The 22,616-nt window shown below is 44.1% G+C and overlaps 1 protein-coding gene across 2 annotated transcripts in view; it reads left to right on the top strand.

The window, feature by feature from the left end:
• Positions 1–22,616, top strand: part of CHST8 (carbohydrate sulfotransferase 8) — a 428,271-nt gene that overhangs the window by 79,904 nt on the left and 325,751 nt on the right. Inside the window, exons 1-2 of one of the 2 annotated variants that reach the window (XM_060254374.1) lie at positions 1,731–1,984; positions 16,104–16,334. In XM_060254374.1, the coding sequence (XP_060110357.1) occupies positions 16,223–16,334 (112 nt within the window). In that variant the 5' untranslated portion in view covers positions 1,731–1,984; positions 16,104–16,222. Of the gene's footprint in view, positions 1–1,730; positions 1,985–16,103; positions 16,335–22,616 lie in introns of those variants that run through there. The other variant, XM_060254373.1, reaches the window with a different exon arrangement.

Genomic DNA, 22,616 nt, shown 5'->3' with positions numbered 1-22,616 from the left:
CTGTGAATCAACCTCCAAAGTAAAAACAAAAAGGGTTTGTAGAATCTTTCGGGATCAAGTGCCGTGTTCTACTGGAGAAAGTTTTCCTTCCAGACGTTTCGTTCTCAGCTGCGGAGAACATCCTCAGTGGAATGAGGATGTTCTCCACAGCTGAGAACGAAACGTCTGGAAGGAAAACTTTCTCCAGTAGAACACGGCACTTGATCCCGAAAGATTCTACAAACCCTAATGATGTTACCAGCCGTGAAAACCTGAAATCTTTGATAAAAACAAAAAGATTTCTTGGAAAGAAACAAGCATCCTTAAACACAGCAGTAAATCAGCAAATGGATTTCAAAGGAGAATTAGTGATACCAGCAACCCTCTTTCCAATCTAGACATACCCTAACTGATGTTAAAATAGGGGAGGCATTAAAGTTACAAGGTTCCTATCTATGTTTCATTACCTGGAAGACCACTTTGTATGGTCTTTATTATTGAAACCGTTATATTTTTGAGATTAATCAAGAGGACTGTCTGTTACCAGTAAATGGTATTGTACTTTATAGTGCTTTAGGATCACTGATTTTGCTTGCTTGCACACCAGAACAAAGCATCCTAAGGAAAAAGAGCAACTTTCCCCATGCACGGTAGTTTTCTTTGCACCTGACCCCACCAACTTTACATCACTGCCTTGACCCAGTCCACACAGGTCACAGGTGCATCCTGGGAGCCCTCCTGAAAGGCTGTGGTACTCAGGGGTCCCTCTAGCCACCTCCCAGCTCCCTGTAAGGAGGCCAGCCTAAAGACTTAGTGCCAGGGCACGTATGTCTAATACCAGGGGAGAGGCCACACTCTTCCACTTTCCCCCAGATTACTGCCGCCAGACTGGTTTGTTTTATAGGGCTCAATCCACCCTAGTTTCTCTTAAGGGGTCAACAGTTTCCAACTAACCCAAAAATGGTTAGCACATTCATCTTCTTTTAAGTAGGACCGATAGGCACTGGTACCTTGCAAGCCACTGACACAACAAAAGGTTTAAACAAAGTTTTATTTTAATCATGCAGGTAATCCCCCAACACAATGCAATTATAAATGACAAAGTCTTCAAAGCTAGCTAATACCTCAACCCTCAGGTCAATTGCAGGAAGTGGATGGTCCAGCCCAGTCCACCAGGGTTCCAGAATATTCTTGCTGACCCTTGGGCCACGGCCACTTCTTGCCTCAGCAAGCAGACAAAGGCTCAAAACTTAGAGAAAAACTTTTTCTAACCCATCAGCCTCTAATCGGCCATCAGGGCCTGATACCCTGAAGCTGGTGGCTCCACCCTGAAGCTACAGCAGAAAGGGAAATATTCTGGGAAATTTAAGTCAATTTAAAACTTACCCCTGGCACTACAAAGGCATTCTGAGAAATCTCCATGATTCACCTGGAGACTTCTAGCCTTAAATTCCTTAGCTGGTTTTCCTACCAGGGCCATTAGCATATGTATATATGTAATCTAGTAGGCCATTGAACCGGTTCCCTGCCACTTCCAGCAGAAAAAGCCTTTTAAAACTTTTAAACCCTTTAAAAGGTTTGGTCCAAAGCTGCATGCCTTGGCTTGGGGGACCCAGAGCCTTTCTTAAAAGGAGTATTTCTTAATGACTGTGTGATTGTCTCAGCTGTTTCCCCCATGGGAGCTCAGAAGTGATCCCTCCAGCTGAAGGTATGTCCCTGTGTGTAAAGACAGAGCTGTTTAGAGAGTCTGCAAGAGACTGAGAGAGAAGCAGACAGACAGACAGACAGACAGACCCCTGCTGTGAGTTGACTGAAGGACTTTCCAGTACAAGATCTCTCTCTCTTTCTTCCCCCCCCCCTCTCTCTGGGGGTCTGATGTAAGCACAGTGAATCTGTTGCCTTGTAGGGGTGCCTCTGGGCTTTCACCTGTGCTTCACTTGTAAATGAAGCAAATATTGCAAAGGCTCTGTAAGACTCCAGTGCTCTCCAAAGGAAACAAACCCAAGTAAGTACTGGTTCAGGTGGACAGCCATGTTGGTCTTAAGCAATAGAACAAATTTTGAGCCCAGTGGCATCTTTAAGACCAACAAAGATTAATTCTGGGTATATACCTCTGAAGAAGTGTGCTTGCACATGAAAACTTATACCCAGAATTAAACTTTATTGGTTATTGCTGCTGCTGCTATTATTATTATTGTTAATTAGATTTAATTAATCATCCCACCCTGGTGAGTGGTGGGCTGTGGGCGATGTAGATCAGTAATATTAAACAATATATAAGTTTAAAGCGCTTGCTTCGGCAGCACATATACTATGATGATAAGTTTAAAACCAATAAAACAATTTAAGTTAAACATGTTTAACAAACCCGACGACACCCTGCTGATTTTGTTCTTATTCCAGGCTTCTGGGCAGTGTATGGGGGGGGGGTGGATTCAGAGGGACAAGGAATGAAGGTGCCAGCTAGGCAACCATCTCTGCTCTCAACCAAAAGCCTGGACAATGAAGAATGTGCAGCAGGATTCATTCAACTACTCAGCTGCAGGTTCTTGACAATTCTACTTGAATCCTATGAAGGAGAAGCCTCTTGACTGGGGAGGTATTAGGGTTGCCAATCTCCAGGTGGGGGCAAGAGATCCCCCTAGTTTGAAGGCGCTCCCCCCACTTCAGGGTCATCAGAAAGCAGCGGGGGGGGGGGAGGGAAATGTCTGCTGGGCACTCCATTATTCCTGATGGAGACCGATTCTCATAGAGTATAATAGAGAATGGATCCATGGATATCTGGGGCTCTGGGAGGGGGGTGTTTTTTCAGGTAGTCACCAAATTTTCAGCATAGCATCTGGTCCCTCTCCTAAAAACAACGCCAGATTTCAAAAAGATTGAACTAGCGAGTCCAGTTCTATGAGCCCCAAAAGAAGGTGCCCCTGTCCTTAATTCCAAATGGAGGGAAGGCATTTAAAAGGCATGCAGTCTCTTTAGATGCGATAGCTAGCACTCCTTTCAGAGTTCAGTTATGCTTGTTCCACCCCTGCTCCCGCTCCACCCCCAAAGTTTCCTGGCTACATCCCCAAAGTCCTCAGATATTTCCTGTCAACCCTAGAAGGTATGGCTGCTGATGTACCTACCCCCCATCCCAGGACCCATCCTAGGGTTGCCAAATCCAATGTAAGAAATATCTGGGGACTTTGGGGGTGGAGCCAGGAGACATTAGGGGTGGAGCCAAGATCAAGGCTGTGACAAGCATAACTGAACTCCAAAGGGAGTTCTGGCCATCACATTTAAAGGGACGGCACACCTTTGCAATTCTTTCCTTCCATAGGAAATAATGAAGGATAGGGGCACCTTCTTTTGGGGCTCATAGAATTGGACCCCTTGGTCCAATCATTTTGAAACTTGGGGGATATTTTGGGGAGAGGCACTAGATGCTGTACTGAAAATTTGGTGCCTCTACCTCAAAAAACAGCCCCCCCCAGAGCCCCAGATACCCGTGGATCAATTCTCCATTATTTTCCATGGGAATAAATCTCCATAGGGAATAACAGAGTTCCCAGCAGACATTTCCTTCCTCCCCCCCCCCTGCTTTCTGATGACCCTGAAGCGGGGGGAGGGCCTCCAAACCGGGGGATCCCCTGCCCCCACCTGGGGATTGGCAACCCTAACCCATCCCCACTTAAAAATGATTTAAAGGGAACTATTTATATGATCCTGGGGAGAAACATCTCTTTGCTCATACCAGCCTTTAATAGGACTCCGGCTTTTATGAATCATCCCCCTGAAAGGACAGGCCAGGATGGGGACTCCAGATCCAGCCTGTAATGTGAATCTGCCTGATTGATGGGTATCTGAAGTCCTCTCTGTCTTTAAAGACCTGACCCAAGGCTGTTTGCTGCGGAAGCATCAAGTGTGTGTGTATGTTGCAGGGGGGGGGCTGGCTCTGTAGGAACTTGTCACCTGCATAGGGATGCTAGATGGGACCTGGGGATCTCCAGGAATGATAGAGATCAGTTTCCTTGATGGAAATGGATGCTTTGGAGGGTGGATTCTATGGCATTGTACCCCTCTGATGCCCCTGTCCTCCTCAGGTTCCACCCCAAAATCTCCAGGAGTTTCTCGACCAAGAGCAGGCAACCCTACCTCCTCCCACACTGGTGGCAGGGCTGGATTAACAATTAGGCCAAGTAGGCACTGGCCTATGGGCCCCCACACCTTTAGGGGCCTCTGACGGCTTCCCCCAGTTTCCCCCCTGTTTGCAACCCTCCCAGCCTTCAAGCACAGCCAGCAACTGAGCCACTCTTTGCCTGACTCGCCTGGTGTGGTTGCTGCTGGCATCATTGCCAAGTTTGCCTCTCTCTGACTTGGGCATTTGAGAAGGTGCCTGCAGGCTGCAGCAGGGGCTGTGGGTGGTGGGGTGGGCACTCAGACTCTGAGATAATTTGCAAGGCGGCCCCCAAGATTTTGACTGCCTAGGCAGTGGCAGTCCCCTTGCAATCTATTCTTGAACACAGAGTTCAGGATTGCACCATTGTCCTTAAAGTGAACGCAATGCCTAACTGCAGGTCCTTTGCAGACTTTTCTACTGGATCTGAAAGCTGAAATATTTGCAGCATCGTCAGTGAGATCTAGCAGCAAACCAGAAGGAAGGCTTAAACGGAATAAAAATCTCATTTTTTCATGCCTCATCTCTGAACTTTTGAAATGCTTTTAAAGATATATTCTATAGGTTGATTATGATCAGCGCACCCACAAGCCACAGTGCTTTACCAAGTTTCTTACTGGCAAGAAATTGAGCATGCAAATAGTCTTTCATCATAATCAGCCTGGCGGGGCACAGTAATTCATAAAAGAGATCGGGATATATTGAGATCCAATATTGTTTTAGTCGCAATCAATATTAATAATTGTTTGCATTTTTTTTCAAGTGCAATATCACTGTTGAAGAATGTGCAGAGATCAGCCAAGAAGTTTGGAGCACATTCCCTCATTATATTTAAAGGCTCCATAATTTAACTTTCAAACATTTCTTTTTAAAAAAAGAAAGAAAGAAAATTACAGGAGATGCGATTGATCTGCAGAAGAAAACAGTTATCTTTTATTTATTTGCAAAATGTTAGGCCCTGGCTTTAATTATCCATGAGCAAAATAAGGTCAGTATCTACTTTATGGAGATATGCAGCATACAACTGAACAGTTTATATGAATAATATTTATTCAGTGGTAGGCTGCCAAAGTCTGCCAATTCTTCTGCTGCTTATGAAGGCAGAGGGTTATGCATACATTAGCAAAGGTTAATTTTGGCGTACCTAGGGGAGGGTGACCTTTTGTATGCTCTACAACAGAAATTACATTAGAGTTTTCAGAGGGGGTATTGTTTTCTATTTTGCAGTATTGCAAAATTCTTGAATAAGCAAGATTAGATCTTTACTAGAAAACAAGATCACGGGTACTTTAAAGGTTAAGTGTAAGCTCAACAAAATATTGTTGCTTTTGAAGAAATTTCTGTGGCCTCCTACAGTCTTTGTCAGGACCGGATCTACATGGTTTTTTTTTGGGGGGGGGCAAAATTAAAAAATGACGCCCCCTTATGGGCCATTCTATCTTATGGTCCTATAGAATAGAATGGACTCCATACCCAATTTGCCCCCCCCCCATTCTGTCGGCACCCGGGGCAAGAACCCCCTTCTGCTCCCCCTAGATCCGGCCCTGGTCTTTGTCTAAATATTACAAAAGATCTACAAGGAATGGGGCTTCCAGGCAATGGCAGGCAGTCCTCTGCTACCATATCACATTCCCCACCACCAATCATTGCAGTAGTGGGGGTGGGGGGGGGGGAGAAAGACAGTCATGACACCGTGATGTAATTTCTTGGCAAAATCCTAGGAATTCCACTGACCTCTATGGCCTTTACTATAGAGATCTGTAGGATTCCCAGAGTGTTGTAGAGTAGGTGTAATGTCACTTCTGAGTTCCTGGAAGTAATACCACAATATCTATGATGCTGTTTTCCAGGGCTCTGCCACTGAAAATCTTCCAGAGGTTGCCAATGATTGGCTGGCAACTATAGTATAACAGATGTTTTCTTTGTTGACTAGAGTTGCCCGCCCTTGGCACCCATTGCCTGCCACTGCTTGGAACAGTAGTGGGAGAAAAATAATTTTTTAAATGGCCATTGGGCAAGTGGCATGACATCACTCCTGGGGAAACCTGGAACTTATGTCAGTTCTCTCTAAGTATTGCCAGAAGCTCTTATGATTTTACCATAGAATTTCTGGTGATTCCTAGAGAAGCAAGAAGTCATTTCTGGGTTTTCCCTGGAAGTAACATCATGCTGTCACCCACAGGTGTTCCCATCTCTTGGGCCACACCGGGCAACAACCCTATTGCTGACCTGTGAATTTAAATAGCAAAAAACCTGTTGAATGGAGTTGCACTACACTCAAAACCTTAACTTCAGTTTTGCTACTTCAGCCTTTTATGAAAAAGTTAAACTGCACAGATATGGCATGACAAACTGATTAGAACCACTGCCTGCTCTGACATGGTTGTCATTCCCTCCCATTGGGGGTCAAGTAAAGGAAAGGTACATCAAGCTTGCTATTTTGCTCTCCACCTTCAACACTGAGTGACCTGGATTTTCCTGGCAGGGATCCTTCAAAAGGAGTTACATTTCCCATGGATTCTTGTAAGATAAAAGTCTCCTTCCTCCCACCCTTCAGATTTCAGGCATTTCACTTCAGAGGCTACAGCAGTGCCAAAGGAGTGGCATTTCCTGCATGTTCTTCCCATGGCCGTAACATTTAAATGTGTGGGCAGAGCCTGCTGCATAGGTTCTTACTATGAAATCATCATCTAGCTGGGGGAGGCAATGATTGGAAGGTAAAGACTGGCATGATTAGCCTCACTCACATGGGACTGGACCTCGAAACAATGCAGTAGTGCCATGGGGTGAACCCGCTGCAAAGCTTCTTTCTCAATGTCCTATTTAATGCTTAAAATTATCACAAGGCTATTGTTCTCTCTGCTTGTGTGGGTCACAGCACACGTTGTGCTGGCCTCAAACGAGTGAAAAGATCGCAGGGGAAAGGGGCTCATATTATTGTTCCTATCTGGATATCCCTGAGACAGAGACCAATGATTATTCCACTGAATTCAGAAATGTATCTGACAGAAAGGGGTGGGGGGAGAAAATGTGTCTTTCATTTCATACAAGTCTCCATGCTTCAAATTCCCAGCTCAAATCCCAGATTCTTATTAACTCGTGGGTGGCTGATGTGTGAAAGGGAGAGCATGCTCATTTTAATTAGAGGTTTCACGTTAACAGCTCAAATCAAGATTAGCGGGGGATAGCTCATCTTGGAATCCAGCATGCGTGCGAGTCAAAAAATCACCTTGACAAAACAGATGGAGCTCTCAGTCATTGGGGAGAAAGTGTTTGTGCCGTTTCGGTGACAAGCAAATTAGTCATTGGGACTTTAAAGATGAAGAGGACTAGTTTTGGGGGGCTCTGAAAACAGTCTTGCTGTGCTCAGATATGAAAGATATTCGGATAATGAAAGGGTTTGTTGTCCCTGCTGTTGCCACAATGTCTCTTTCTGAAAATCTATGGAGGTAAACGCACTGCATCTTCCCAAACTTGGTTGGCAAGATGTGCAAAAAAAAAAAAAAAAGCCTATAGAGACAGTAAAAGGTTTCTGCTTTCCCACAAACGGACTTCGCTGTCTTTGGGAAGTCTTTCTCATTCTTGAGCAATTCTGCTACCTTTGCTTGCTCATGTGCGAGATAAGTGCTCCTGAACTCAACATCCGTGGCTGTTATTGGGCTCACCAGTGAGTTTCACTTGCTCCTGAAATACTGGAAGAAATTTAAAAGGTTTTGCATGAAACAGGGGGGAGGGGGAAGGGAGCTTTGGGTTGCTCCCTTTCAAGTGATAGATTAGCAAAACACAGAGCTTTTTCCGGACGAGTGTGTCACTGTATGCCCTTAGTTTGAGCACAGATAACCAGATTTCTTATAGGTCTGGGTTTGGCAACTTTCCCCTGAAGGCATTCATTTTTGGAAACTGGAACCAAGCAGAGCCAGTATGTTGCAGTGATTAGACTCCCAGGCTAGGATCCGAGAGACACAGGTTGAGATCCCCTCTGTGTCATGAAAGCTTGCTGGGTGATGTTAGGCCAGTTGAGTACTCTCATTCTAATCTACCTCACAAAGTTGTTGTGACAATCAGGGCTTTTTTGTTGTTGAAAAAGCCCGGCAGGAACTCATTTACATATTAGGCTACACCCCCTGAAACCAAGCTAACTGGAACTGCGTTCCTGCTCAAAAAAAGCCCTGGTGACGATAAAAGGGAAAGGAGAATGGTGTAAACAGCTTGGGGTCCCCATTAGGGAGTAAGATGGGTATAGATGAAGTAAATAAATAATACATGACATCTTTCTCCCAACAATAAATAGTTGTTCTTGCTTCCCCCATGGTAGCCATTTTGTGATTGGCCATGTCTCCCACTGCAGTCATTTTGTGATGGTGCCTACTTTCCTTAACTCTAAAACTCAAGGGCACCCAATGAAGTTGATGGGCAATTGGCTCAATACAAACAAAAGGGAATACTTCTTTACTCACTGAGTAACTAAATTGTGGGATTTACTGCTAGTAGATGTTGTGATGTCCACTAGCATAGATCACTTTAAGAGGGAGAGAGATAGTGAATGCAGGGAACCTCCAGGGCTTTTTTTTAGCAGGAACACACAGGGATGCAGTTCTGGCTGGCTTGGTGTCAAGGGGTGTGGCCTAATATGCAAATGAGTTCCTGCTGGGCTTTTGTATATGGGAACCTCCATATGCAAGGGCAGTAAACCTCTGAATAGCAGTGCTAGCAAGCTTCTTCAGAGAAGAGATAGGCCTCTGTGCCCTGTTTCTTGGCTCTTCAGGGTAACAGATTGGCTTCTGTAGGAAACACGATTGTGGACTAGATGGGGAATTAAGGTATCAGTGGAGTTACAGTTCTGATGGTTAAAAAGATGAAGTCTGAATGATTCTCCCATTTGCCATTGATGCAGTCATGAGGGTGTCTGGGCCGGTTTTTATCAGAAGGGGGAAAATGATTATGATAGTTTTGGATCTAGAGGTTGTTTAACTACTCATCAAGGTCCTTCAAGCCTTTCTCATTAACTCACTAATGGATGTAGCATGTTATTATGAAGATTAGTAACTCACAAAGCCTGTGGTAATTTGTAGCCTGTATGTGCGGTGAGGGGGGAGGGAGTGTTTTCCACTGTGAAAGCATTTCTGCGGCTGTTTATTGAGCTCTCCCATAATACCCTGCAGATGCAGGAATCCACTTTACCTAGTGCAATACAGAGGGGGCAGGAGAAGATGATATTTACAAATATGTAACTTTCTAATGTGCTTTTACAAAGAATTTTGTGGCCTCCCTCTCTTTCTAATTATTTTGATAGACTTTGATACAAGAAAAAAACCATACGCAATAAGAAATCTTGTGATAGATTCGTGTCTTTGCTAATTATATTTTGGATCTCCAAATCAACTATGCACAGTGTTGCAATCAGTTCCTTTACCTCCTGCTTTATTATTTATTTACTTACTTAATTTATACTCCACTTTTCTCTCCAGAGTGAACTCAAAGTGGCTTGCATCATTCCTCTCTCCTGGTTTTTGCAACAGCCCTGTGAGGTAGGTTTGGATGAGTACATGTGACTGGTCCAAGGTTACCCAGTGAATTTCCATGGCAGAGTGGGAATTCGAACCTGGGTCTCTCTAATCCTAATCATACACTCCAACTACTGGCTTTTAAATGCTGTTATGAAATTTGTGGGATTGGTTTTCAAAGGTGATAGCTGCTGCTAGACTGTGTTGAATAAAATGCTGGAGAACAAATTCAATCTCAGTGTTGACTGAAAACAGCTTCCCACCATAAGGAAGGGGACATCCTGTTGCTTGGGTGGGAGAGAGTCGAGGACCAGCCTATAGGAGCTTGGCTTACTCCAAGCAAAGGAATCTCATTGGTCTGATGTACAGCGTCCATATGGAGTGACAGAATAGAACTGACAGTTCACATGATTTCATTTAATTTGCTTTTGAAATTCTATCAGAAGAAATACCTTGTCTTCTGTCTTGTACAGGTGAAAAAGATAGACAGCAAAAAGGCACAATTGTTTTCACTTAGTATAAGCATATGCAAAGAGTAATTGTTGCAATTCTGCTTGTGCAGGGTGTGTGGTACACATGGAAATCTTCCATGGCATCCTTCAGCCCCCAGGATTGAAACAGAACACTGTGCATTCCATAGTGTCATTTCTGCAATCTTTCTGTATCACAGTTCTTTTTGACACATCCAGATGGGGACTTCTATCAAAGGGCAGGTGGGAATGGGCCTCTTGATTGGCCCTGGTGGGAAGTCCCCTTAGTCCAGTAGAAAGAGATCAAGGCCCCGCTAACCTAATTGGATGACATCACAGCAGCAACACACACACACACACACCGATATCAGGCTGGATCCAACACACAATTTCCTCTGGTGCTAGAATTCTTGCACAAGTGGAAGCGCAAGGGAAAAGACTGTGGTCACTACTAATGTTAAGTCAAACTTACTGTGGTGCATTTATTGTGTATATTACAACGAACCAGTCTGTTTCCCCCTGCCCTTGTTGGTTTAGACTCATGGGGTGGAGTCTCTGTTACTTAGTTCTGCTTATTGCTTAGAACTGTGGACTGCCTGAGCTCCCTTGTTCTGCAGCCAGTTGCTCCCATCCCTGTGTCGTCTTGTATGTTGTTTGGAAGACACCTGGCCTCCACTCTGTGACCCTGAGAGCAGGAATCTGAGTAGCTTCCCTGTTCCTGATTTGCATGCAAAGGAGAATATCACCTTTATGGTATTCCTCGATGTGTGCCTGGCTGAGCAACATCTTGTGTGAGTAATTCTGGGTGCTCTAATACACAGGGAGGGAAAAGCTAGATGTTGCATGAGATACTGTGCAAACAGAACTGTGTTCAGTCCGTTCCTGTTTCCATTTGCACAGCGCTGAATCCATGCCACTGGAGCCCATCCATAGGCCAGTCTTCTACTGGGATTGCCTCCAACCCTTGCACCCAGACCCGTAGCTAGCAGTTGTGGAGAGAGGGGGCCCGTGGGGCACCATGGAGTGAGGGAGTTCTTTAAATCATGCAGGTGGCTGGTGAACTCTCCTGCCAGTCTAGGGTTGCCAAGTCCAATCCAAGAAATATCTGGGGACTTTGGGGGTGGAGCCAGGAGACTTTGGGGGCAGAGCCAGGAGACATTGAGGGTGGAGCCAGAAGCAAGGGTGTGACAAGCATAATTGAACTCTAAAGGGAGTTCCAACCATCACATTTAAAGGGACCGCACACCTTTTATATGCCTTCCTTCCATAGGAAATAATGATGGATAGGGGCACCCCCTGGTCCAATCCTTTTGAAACTTTGGGGGGGGGTGTATTTTGTGGAGAGGCACTGGATGCTATACTGGAAATTAGGTGCATCTACCTCCAACACCAACCTCCCCAGAGCCCCAGATACCCACAGAACAGTTCTCCATTATTTCCTATGAGAATAAGTCTCCATAGGGAATAAAAGAGTTCCCAGCAGACATTTCCCTTCCCTCCCCCCGCTTTCAGATGACCCTGAAGTGGGGGGGAGCACCTCCAAACCGGGGGATCCCCTGCCCCCACCTGGGGATTGGTAACCCTACATGCCACCCCTCCCATGTGATTTAGAGCCCATGATTTGTGGGCCCTTTAAATGGCATAGGAAGGGCAGTGGCTGTTCCTGGACTCCCTCTTGCATGATTTAAATCCTGCAGGAGGGGGAGGGAGGGGAGCCCTGGGATGGGGGGGGTGAGAGCCCCCCCAAAACTGCCGGGGCCAGGCCCCATGGGCCCTTGGTTAGCTACAGCCCTGCAGCTGCACCTCTTAACAGATCTGTTTTGTGGAAGAGGTCAAGCAGCATCCTGTATTACTCCAGCTGTATCTGCTGCCTCCTCTCATCCCAGCCTCCAGGTGGGGCCTGGAGATCTCCTGGAATTGCAATCGATCTTCAGACTACAGACATCAGTTTATCTGAAGGAAATGGTTGCTCTGGAGGGGCAACTGTATGATATTGTACCCTGCTAAGGTCCCCCTCTTCCCCAAACTTCACCACCCCCAGGCTTTCTTCTATTGTATTCTATTCTCTCACTTTTTACTTTGTATGTTAGCTGACCCTGATGAAACGTTTGCCTCCCCCCATGCACACACAGGCAAGACTGTAAAATGAGCTAGCTTAGACACACATACGCAAACACTCTCTTGTGGTTCAATGCTCTTCTCCTCAATATTCTCCTCCACGTATGCATTCCAAAATATATAATTTCAATTCCCTTGCAATAAATGAATTTTCAGGCCCCAAACCACCCAAGACACAATTGCAAGTTTAATTTCCAGCTAACGCAGCAACCAGGCAATTAAACAGCATCCTGGTAATATCTATCCTGGAGTGAACTATGCCCTAAACAAATGGTACATTATTGTTGAACATGGGCGTATGAGAACGATAAAAGGAGGTCTTTATTTAATTATGACTGTGATATTGGGCACTACAGAGCTGTAAATTCTTGGCAGTGGCAATTTACTCCCTTATATTACTGTTTTAAACGGGAAGTGGAAAAATTTGAAATGACACTGGTTCGTTATAGGGCTGATATTCAGATAAGGTTGAGGGGCACCTGTGGGGTTGCCAGGTTAGGGTTGCCAGGTCCCACTCAGGAAATAGAAGCATTACACAGATTCATGGTTGATAGGTCCATCAAGGTCTATTAACCATTGTGACTGAAATGAACCTCATGTTCAAAGACAGCAAAGTTTTAAACAACAGTGCTGGGAGACAATGTAAGGGGAAGGCCTTGCCCTATGTGCCCTGTTTTTTGGTCCTCCAGGGCGGCTGGCTGTTGTGCAAAAGGATGCTGGAATAGATGGACCACTAGTATGATAGAGCAGACCATTACCTCTGTTCTTATATAGAGAGCCAACATGGCATAGTGGTTAAGAGCAGTGGACTCTAATCTGGGAACCAAGTTTGGTTCCCTGCTGTTCCACATGAAGCCTGCTGGGTGACCTTGGGTCAGTCACAGTTCTCTCAGCCCCACCTACCTCACAAAGCACCTGTTGTGGGGAGAGGAAGGGAAGGCGATTTTAAGCAGCTGTGAGACTACTTAGGTAGAGGGGAAAAAAACAATTCCTCCTCTACATTTCAGTCCAAAAATCTCATTCTTTCAGTTTCCTTCACTTCATTTTTGTTCATTCACACTTACCCCAACTTTGTGTAATGGCCTGGCATAGGTTATCATAGAATCATAGAGTTGGAAGGGACCTCTAGGATCATCTAGTCCAACCCCTGCACAATGCAGGAAACTCACAAACACCTCCCCCTAAATTCACAGGATCTTCATTGCTGTCAGATGGCCATCTAGCCTCTGTTTAAAAACCTCCAAGGAAGGAGAGCCCACCACCTCCCGAGAAAGCCTGTTCCACTGAGGAATCGCTCTAACGGTCAGAAAGTTCTTCCTAATGTTGAGCCGGAAAATCTTTTGATTTAATTTCAACCCATTGGTTCTGGTCCTACCTTCCGGGGCCACAGAAAACAATCCCACACCATTCTCTATATGACAGCCCTTCAAGTACTTGAAGATGGTGATCATATCACCTCTCAGTCACCTCCTCTCCAGGCTAAACATCCCCAGCTCCTTCAACCTTTCCTCATAGGACTTGGTCTCCAGACCCCTCACCATCTTCGTTGCCCTCATCTGGATCCATTCCAGCTTGTCTATATCCTTCTTAAAATGTGGTGCTCAAAACTGAACACAATACTCCAGATGAGGTCTTACCAGAGCAGAGTAAAGCGATACCATCACATTTCGTGATCTGGACACTATACTTCTGTTGATACAGCCCAAAATTGTATTTGCCTTTTTAGCCACCGCATCACACTGTTGACTCATGTTCAACATATGATCCACTAAGACCCCTAGATCCTTTTCGCACATACTACTGCTAAGACAGTACTGCTAAGCACATACTACTGCTAAGATTGAGGAAGAATCGCACTGCTACAGCACCAACCCTAAATCAGACTTTTCCCTGCAGCCACTGTGGCCGGACCTGCCTGTCCCGCATTGGTCTTGTCAGCCACCAGCGAGCCTGCAGCAGACGTGGACTATTGCACCCTTCTTAAATCTTCGTTCGCGAAGCCAAGCCGAGAGAGACTGCTAAGACAAGTCTCCCCCATTCTATAACCATGAATTGAATTTTTCCTACCTAAATGCAGAACTTTACATTTATCCCCGTTAAAATTCATTTTATTGGTTTTGGCTCAGTTTTCCAGCTTGTCAAGGTCATCCTGTATCCTGTTTCTGTCTTCTTTTGTGTTTGCAAAATTTAGTATCTCAATTTAGTATCATCGGCAAATTTAATAAGCATTCCCTCTATTCCTTCTTCCAAATCATTGATAAAGACATTGAACAAAACAGGTCCCAGGACAGATCCCAGGACAAATCATTGATAAAGACATTGAACAAAACAGGTCCCAGGACAGACTCCACTTGTCACTTCTCTCCAAGAGGATGAGGAACCATTCACAAGCACTCTTTGGGTGCGATCCGTCAACCAGTTACAGATCAACCTAACGGTAACAGAATCCAAACTACATTTTACCAACTTGTCAACAAGGATAGTATGTGGAACCTTATCAAAAGCCTTACTGAAATCAAGATAAACGATGTCTACAGCATTCCACTGATCCAGCAAGGTAGTAAAAAAAAGAGATCAGGTTAGTCTGACATGACTTGTTCTTGAGAAAACCATGCTGGCTCTTAGTAATCACATCCATTCTTTCTAAATGTTCCAGGACCGACTTTGATTATTTGTTCTAAAACTTTTCCAGGTATAGATGTCAAGCTGACGGGTTGGTAGTTACCCGGATCCTCTTTTTTTTCCCTTCTTGAAGATGGGAACAGCATTCGCCTGCCTCCAGTCTTTAATATCAATATCAATATCCATTCTGTATTTGTTGAAGTGGACCTACATTTTTCAAGTATCCAAGAATCATAACTATTGGGTCAATTGAAATATAAATCCCTATAAATAATCCAGTTCCCATATTTCTGGATACCTCTACTTGACATGCATCATCGTCTCCCACATCCACTACATGCAGGAGAATTTCTACCTGGAAGATGCTGCTTGGATGTTGCTTATGCCAAGCTCAGCTATTTGGCAGCTAGCTATAGCGGCAAGGAAAACTACTTTGTCCATTCTTGTCACCAGGGCTTTTTTTGAGCAAGAATGCACAGGAATGCAGTTCCAGCTGACTTGGCCTCAGGGGTATGGTCTAATATGCAAATGAGCAACTGCTTAGCTTTTTCTACAAAAAAAAAGCCCTGCTTGTCACTTTTGTTTTCTACATGTTTGGGGACAAAATGTAACCAGGAAGGCTCAGTGTTAGTCTCTCTTGCCTAGGATCACTGTACGGCTCAGTTTACCTGTTGGGTGTTTGACATTAGTTGGATATTTAACTTTAGTGTTTCACATTAGTTTAACATTAACAGTTTACCTGTTCAGTGTTTAACATCTGAAACCATTCTTTTTTTTTTTTTTAGTAATGTTGATGTAAAAATGTTGAAATGAGACCTTTTAGGAAGTTGTGTGGGGAAAAAACTCTGAGCATTTGAGCTAGTTTTGCCTATTTTGGACTATTAGTTTGTTTCGTTTTGTTTTTTGCTTCTCTTGAAATGCCACAAATGTTTCCCTGAAGAGGAAATTATGTTTAATTTCAGGGGAAAAAATTAGTAGCAGATTTATACTACTAGTGAAATTAGATGTTACCTTTTAAAAATGGGGCTGCCACTGAAAATGGCAGCCATGTGCTGTTTCCTTTCCTCCACTTTATAATGTGCACCAATGAAATGCGTACTATGACATCATCCTACAGAGCATTTCCATTCTGTTTCCTGGTCTGTATCATTGGTTGGGGTCAGAGAAACAGGGAAGTGCACAGCATGGAAAGGCCTGGTTAGTAGAAATCCATGATGATAGTGGCTTTGTGTTTCCACCCACCCCCCCTCTTAGGAGTGACTGGAATGGCGAGCCCACCGAGAAGCTGAGAGGATGACTGCGACCTGTGAGTCGGAGACGGAATATCTTTTCTTCTTTCTGAGGATCAAAACTGGATTGGTTTGAGGACATCAATGATGAAGCTGACCTGCATGTTCTCCTTCATCCTGCTGTTTGGAGCAGCTGGGCTTGTGGTCTTCATTCACCTGCAGGATCCAGAAGAAATTGTCCATCAACAAACACCAGGTTATAAATTTTCAGATTCTCTTCTTGTGCTGTTTTCTTCTGAACTGGTTCTTTTGCAATTAATATTCAGTGGTGGGAAACATCTCTAAGGGTTCTTTGCAATTCCTTGGCCTGCAGGGGGGAAATCATTGGAATAGTTCATTCTGTTGTCAATGGAAAACATCCTGTAACTCTGATGAGGCCTTAGGAAAGTTGTGTAGGTGTTGTGTGAAGGGTGGTCCATTCCTTTCAAAGAGTGTGGGGGGTCTTGTCCCAGGTGGAGAGTTGTAATGTTTAAGATTGTCTTGTTCCTTCTCAAAGTTTGAGGCTAATCACTGTTGGTCTGAGATGAATTTAGAGAAGCTTTGTTGATACATCTGGTCTCTGAAATGGATTGAATGGTTATTTGTCAGTGCTGAGAAAGCTAAAATGCTTTTGGTCAACTTTAGCATAGTCCTGGTTCTAATTGTAGTGAGCCAAAGGAAAGGCTGTCAGTTTTAGTATTAATTTCTTTTCTTGTTATGAATGGAAAGGCTCAGTCTTTTCCCCAACTCCCTTCATGGACAGGGTGGGAGGTGAAATCTCTGAATTGGTGAAGAAGCACATGGAAGTTTCTTTGGCTCAGATGAGAATCAAGTTGGACAGTTTCCCTTTCTGTACCCCACGTGGGCCTCAAGTTACTAGTGACAGACCTTTGGGATTTCTGGTGAGAATTTTGCCTCTGAAAAAAAAGGATCAAGCTATTTCAGATGTGGTGCAGAACTGTAATACCTTTTAAGTGAAAGCTTTCCCCCTTGTTGAAAATGTACATTTGGATGTGGAAGTTGAAAGGTGGGAAAACTCAGGCCAACAAACACCCAGGGGTGGAGCTAGGGTCCCATGGCCTGGCACAGACTTTTCTATTCTCTTGTTGTAGAAAGGTGGCTCTTGCATTCTGCATCCTCACGTCATACCATTTTTCATACCATGTTGGACTAGAATAGGAAATTTCTATATGTAAAGTGATTCCAGTTGCCCCTGGTTGTAGGGTGGCCAGCCAATTACTGGCAGCTGGCAGAGATTGGGAGGGTGGGGACATAGGGGGAATGACATCACTGGATGGTGTGATGTAATTTCCAGGGGAAACCCAAAAGTGATGTCATGTCGCCCTAGGATTCAGTGGGAACTCCATGGTGACTTTTGTTTCCTGCATTCCCTGCTGGCCTACGAAGTAACAGCACATGTTCAGGAGGTTGCTAGTGGGAAACCTGGCAGCCTTACCAGATCAATACATGCTCCTCTTGTACAGCTGAGATGATCTTAAGCTGCCTCCGAATTATCCTTGAATATCAGCCTGAAAGCCAGACGGACTTCCATTTTCTGCATGCCCCACATTCCCCAAAGCAAAGCAGAATTATCTCTGAGGAGAGATCATTGCTCATTCTTAATACGTCCAGTCCAATTTAATTTGGAACGGTGTAACTTAAAAACCAAGGTTAATAAACGATAGTTTGGTTCTTTCATTTTTGCTGTCTGCTCTAGAAAGGGTACTTTATTGGCTGTAGTCTGAGCAACCACGGAACGAAAACCTTGATGTACTACTTAAGCCAGAATAAAACGAGAGTCATAAAACTTTAAGTAATGCTTACATTACTTTCCGTCAGCAAAGTACTCCTGACAGTAGCTGTTTGTGTTGATTTGTTACTATCCATTTATTTTTTTCCCCGTGGTTCACACTGCAACCTAATTGTAATCCTGTACTGAGAAAGCAATATCAAAGTAATTTTCCACAACATTAGTTACAATTTTCTTCTGATCTTTCAAGTGAAACAATCCCATCCTGTTGGCTTCTCTGAACATATAAACCTTGATTACATTTATCTGTTGGAAACAAATCCTTACAATATATATATATATATATATATATATATATATATATATATATATAGGCGCCTGGGATGCAGTGGGTGTTGTAGAGCTTTTCGGCAACTGGCTGACAAACGTTCCCTCCTGATACTTAGATGCAGTACAATGCATTTTGCTCTAAAAAGACACCGTTTGTGACAGACAGCTCTTTACAAAGGGCAAAACAGATTTCCTGAGCATCTGTATTAAATATAGAACATAGTTTGCTGGCTGCAGCAGACATGATAACTTACACAGAGCGGGCACTCGTAGAGACATTATGATTAATGTTGAAGTGGAATCTGTAGAAATGAATGTTCTGTGATTTTAATACTTCCTTTGCAAGTACTACATCTGAGGTAACCTTGTAAGCTGCCCCGCAAATACTCTTCTGTCTGAACATCTGAGCCGTTTCACAGCATCTTCGAGACATGTCTGTTCTGCCGACTGCTTCTTCTCAATTCTAGCATTTCTTTACCGCTTTTCTCATTGAACCCAGTTGGCTCTGGTCATCAACAAAATCCTCTTCATGTGTGTCTGTGATGTCTTCACAACAGATATAGTACTCTGACATCATCAGTACAATTGCATAGTTTGCCACATGCGACAGGACGACATGTGTGCATATGAGGCTGAGATGTAGAGAGTGAAGAGGAATAATAATAATAATAACAATAATAATTTTTTATTTATACCCCGCCCTCCCCACCGAAGCAGGCTCAGGGCGGGGTATAAGAAGGGAAATAGCTTTGAGGAGAACAGAATTGAAACTGCATCAATCTGTTTGCACCTAACACTGAAGAATCACTGAAATTGGGTGGCACTTTCAAATATGGGAAAGAACAAGTATCATCAGGCCCAGGTTGGGAAATACCTGGAGATGGGGGTGGAGCCTGAGGAAGGCAGGGCTTGGGGAGGAGAGGGACCTCAGTGGGGTATAACGCTACAGAGTCCACCTTCCAAAGCAGCCATTTTCTCCAGATGAACTGATTTCTGTTCCATGGATATCAGCTGTAATCCCAAGAGATCTCTGGCTACCACATGGAGGTTGGAATGAGAACAAAAGGAGAATGGTGCATCCAGTCTCAAAACAAAAATCACAATATAAATAAACTATCAATGAACAATTTATATTCTCATTCAGTAACTGATTCTATAATGATAAGCACAAGAGAAGAAATTCACAGAAAATTATCCAAAGGAGAAATAGAAATATCAAATTAGTCCACCCAGTGCAAAATTCATTAGTCAGTCGAAAGAATTGGGGACACCACTGTAGATTGTCCACTGCCCCAGCAAACCTCTTTCAGTCACAGTGGTTGTAACCAGAGTCCTTCAATATGAAGATCCTGATATTAGCTCCAATTTTATAGTTTTGAGGGGTGGGAAGCCAGCCATTTCCTCTTGGGAAACCACTGTTGCCAATCTCCAGGTGAGGGCTGGAGATCACTCAGAATTACAACTGCTGTCCAGATGACAGACATCAGCTCCCCTGGAAGTGTGTGTGTGGGGGTGTGAGTACCTTCATTTAGGTGGGTGGGAAGACAGCAAGGGGGGGCACTCACCCAGAGACTCTTTCTAGAGCCTGTTGTATTTTCTCTCACAATGGGCCTTATTCCTAGTGAGAATATAAGTTGTTTATTGATAGTTTATTCCTATTGTGATTTTTGGTTTGAGGCTGGACACACAGTTTTCCTTTTGTTCTAATTCCATTCTCCTCTGTGTTCTCACTTTTGGGTTGATAAGCACATGGAGGTTTGCAACCCTAGGAAAAAAAAACAAAAGGAGGAGAGGAGCAAGAGTTTTAGGGTTGCTAGCTGCTTTGAAGGGTGGATTCTATGGCATTCTACCCTGCTGAGGCTCCTCCCCTTCCCAAAACCCTGCCCTCTCCCAGCTCCACTTCCAAAGTCTCCAGGTATTTTCCAACACAGACCTAGCAACCCTAGTTGTAGGAGAGCCCCAGACCTCATCTGGAGGTTGGCAACCCTGATTTGTATGAGGAGCTCTAAAAATGAGACAGCGGTGGAGCTGAGGGAAGGGAGAAGGTGACATCTTTGTAGTAATCTTCTGCTCATCCCCCAGACCGCGATTACAAAGGCAAGTCAATGCACAGGTAGGTGTTCTTAGACTGAAGCTGATTTCTACAGTATCTGTAATAGGATACCTTTTTGAAAATGTCATTTATTCCCTCTTTCTGTAAGGCTGCCTCATGAACTTTGCTCTTTGTATGTTGACTGCAACATGGGCCCACCTTTTGTGATTATGCACAAGTTATTCTCTGCATTTGAGAGGCATGGGTGTGTGTGTACTATTTACATTCAGTTAACTTCACTAGGCTATGGGAAATCTTTAAAGTGTGGTTTGAGGTAGGACTTTGAAAGACCAAGCTTGGACAACTCTGTGCAAGACGTGTGTTGGGGGGGGGGCGGGGGGGAGAGGGAATCAAAGATGCAAAGTGGTCATTGTTGTGAAAATGGAGGAACAAATGGATATATACATCATCAGATGTCAGAGAGTGTTAGACAGGTTCCCCTTGTTCAGCTCTGTGTCATCTGTATATATGAAAAGCCAGCGTTTCCTTTCACCTTCTTCTGGCCCCAGAAGGTAGGACCAGAACCAATGGGTTGAAATTAAATCAAAAGAATTTCCAGCTGAACATCAGGAAGAACTTCCTGACCGTTAGAGCGATTCCTCAGTGGAACAGACTCCCTCGGGAGGTGGTGGGCTCTCCTTCCTTGGAGGTTTTTAAACAGAGGCTAGATGACCATCAGACAGTGATGAAGATCCTGTGAATTTAGGGGGAGGTGTTTGTGAGTTTCCTGCATTGCACAGGGGGTTGGACTAGATGACCCTGGAGATCCCTTCCAACTCTGTGATTCGTCCACAAATCCCTTCTGAATTTCTCTGATGTTCATTAGCATGTGGCGTTTGCTATAGAAACTGCTCTGTTGCTTCTTAGGCTGCTAAAACCATGATCCTAAGCACATCTATGTAGAATCCTATTCAAGTCTATTCCTGGGAAAGAGTTTTTAGGATGCCAGTAACAGTCTATCACTGACCCAGGACTCCTCCCCAAATTTCCGGGGAACTCTACTAAAAGTTGACCTTCTCTCCAACAGGACTTCATTGGTTCCAAACACTTCCCTGCTATATCTGCCTTGAGCTTTCCCTATTACTTTTTTCTTCCCTTTCACCATGTGTGAGAGCCCTACCTCTTCCCTCTTTCCAAAGCTTACCTTTCAGTCAGAGAAGAGTGCAGTTCTTCAGCCTTTCATTAGACCCAAGGACCTTTCTAAAAAGAAGCTCCCAGATCTGTAGGAATTAGTTTTGTTTTTGCTGGCTTCAGACTCCTTTACTAGCTCATTAGTTAACAGCTACATTTTCTTGTTTAAACATTTTGTAGAATGGAATCTTTCTCTCTGTGTGTATGTAAATTAGAATATTGTCCTTGTGCATGCAATTATATTGCCTATACTTTTTTAAAAAATGATAGTAGTCTGGATGTGCATTAGACCTTCAGCAAGGTAGTTTTCAGGAAAGGTTCTCCTATTATGGCAGAGAGGTATTTTATGCAATGATTTCCTGTGACTGCTAACGAGACATTTACATAATGTCATCCTTTGCACAATGGGAGATTAGGCACCCAAAGATTTTACATTTGCAGGAAAATGCTTGGTAATTGCCCTCACTGTTCTCGACGAAGTGACACGAAACCGGCGAGCCTGCTGGACTGTCCATTATTGCTGCACTCCACTGTGAACTGTCTCCGAATAATGACTACCTCCCTAAATGTGCAGAATTTATAATGAGCCAATCAACACCTTTCCCTTGTTATCGGGGGCTGACCTCGATGCCCTCATAGCTGACATGATTGGTACGCTGCTACCCCGGGGCAATCGGACAAATCGGCCCTCTGCTGAAGAAGGGAGCGGCTGAGACAAATCCATGTGGATTGTCTGTAAACTCTATCACACCTTTGAAGGACACTTTTAACTCTCACATGTCTCTTTAACACAGTTTACCCCAAACCAGTATAGAACTATACCTTTCTTTACTCACATAACTGATATTTTACTTTCCCTTGATCATTGGTATGTTTTAGCAACGGTACTGTTGTGCTCCTTGGATTTTGCAGTTTGGATTATAAATCGATGGTGCGGTCTCATTTGGAGTACTGTGTGCAGTTCTGGTCGCCGCACCTCAAAAAGGATATTATAGCATTGGAGAAAGTCCAACTAGAATGATTAAAGGGCTGGAGCACTTTCCCTATGAAGAAAGGTTGAAACGCTTGGGACTCTTTAGCTTGGAGAAACGTCGACTGCGGGGTGACATGATAGAGGTTTACAAGATAATGCATGGGATGGAGAAAGTAGAGAAAGAAGTACTTTTCTCCCTTTCTCACAATACAAGAACTCGTGG

This window comes from Heteronotia binoei, chromosome 14, assembly GCF_032191835.1.
Source record: "Heteronotia binoei isolate CCM8104 ecotype False Entrance Well chromosome 14, APGP_CSIRO_Hbin_v1, whole genome shotgun sequence".
Lineage (NCBI taxonomy): Eukaryota > Metazoa > Chordata > Lepidosauria > Squamata > Gekkonidae > Heteronotia > Heteronotia binoei.
The sequence above is the reverse complement of the archived record's forward strand: the minus strand, read 5'-3'. Positions and strand labels throughout refer to the sequence as shown.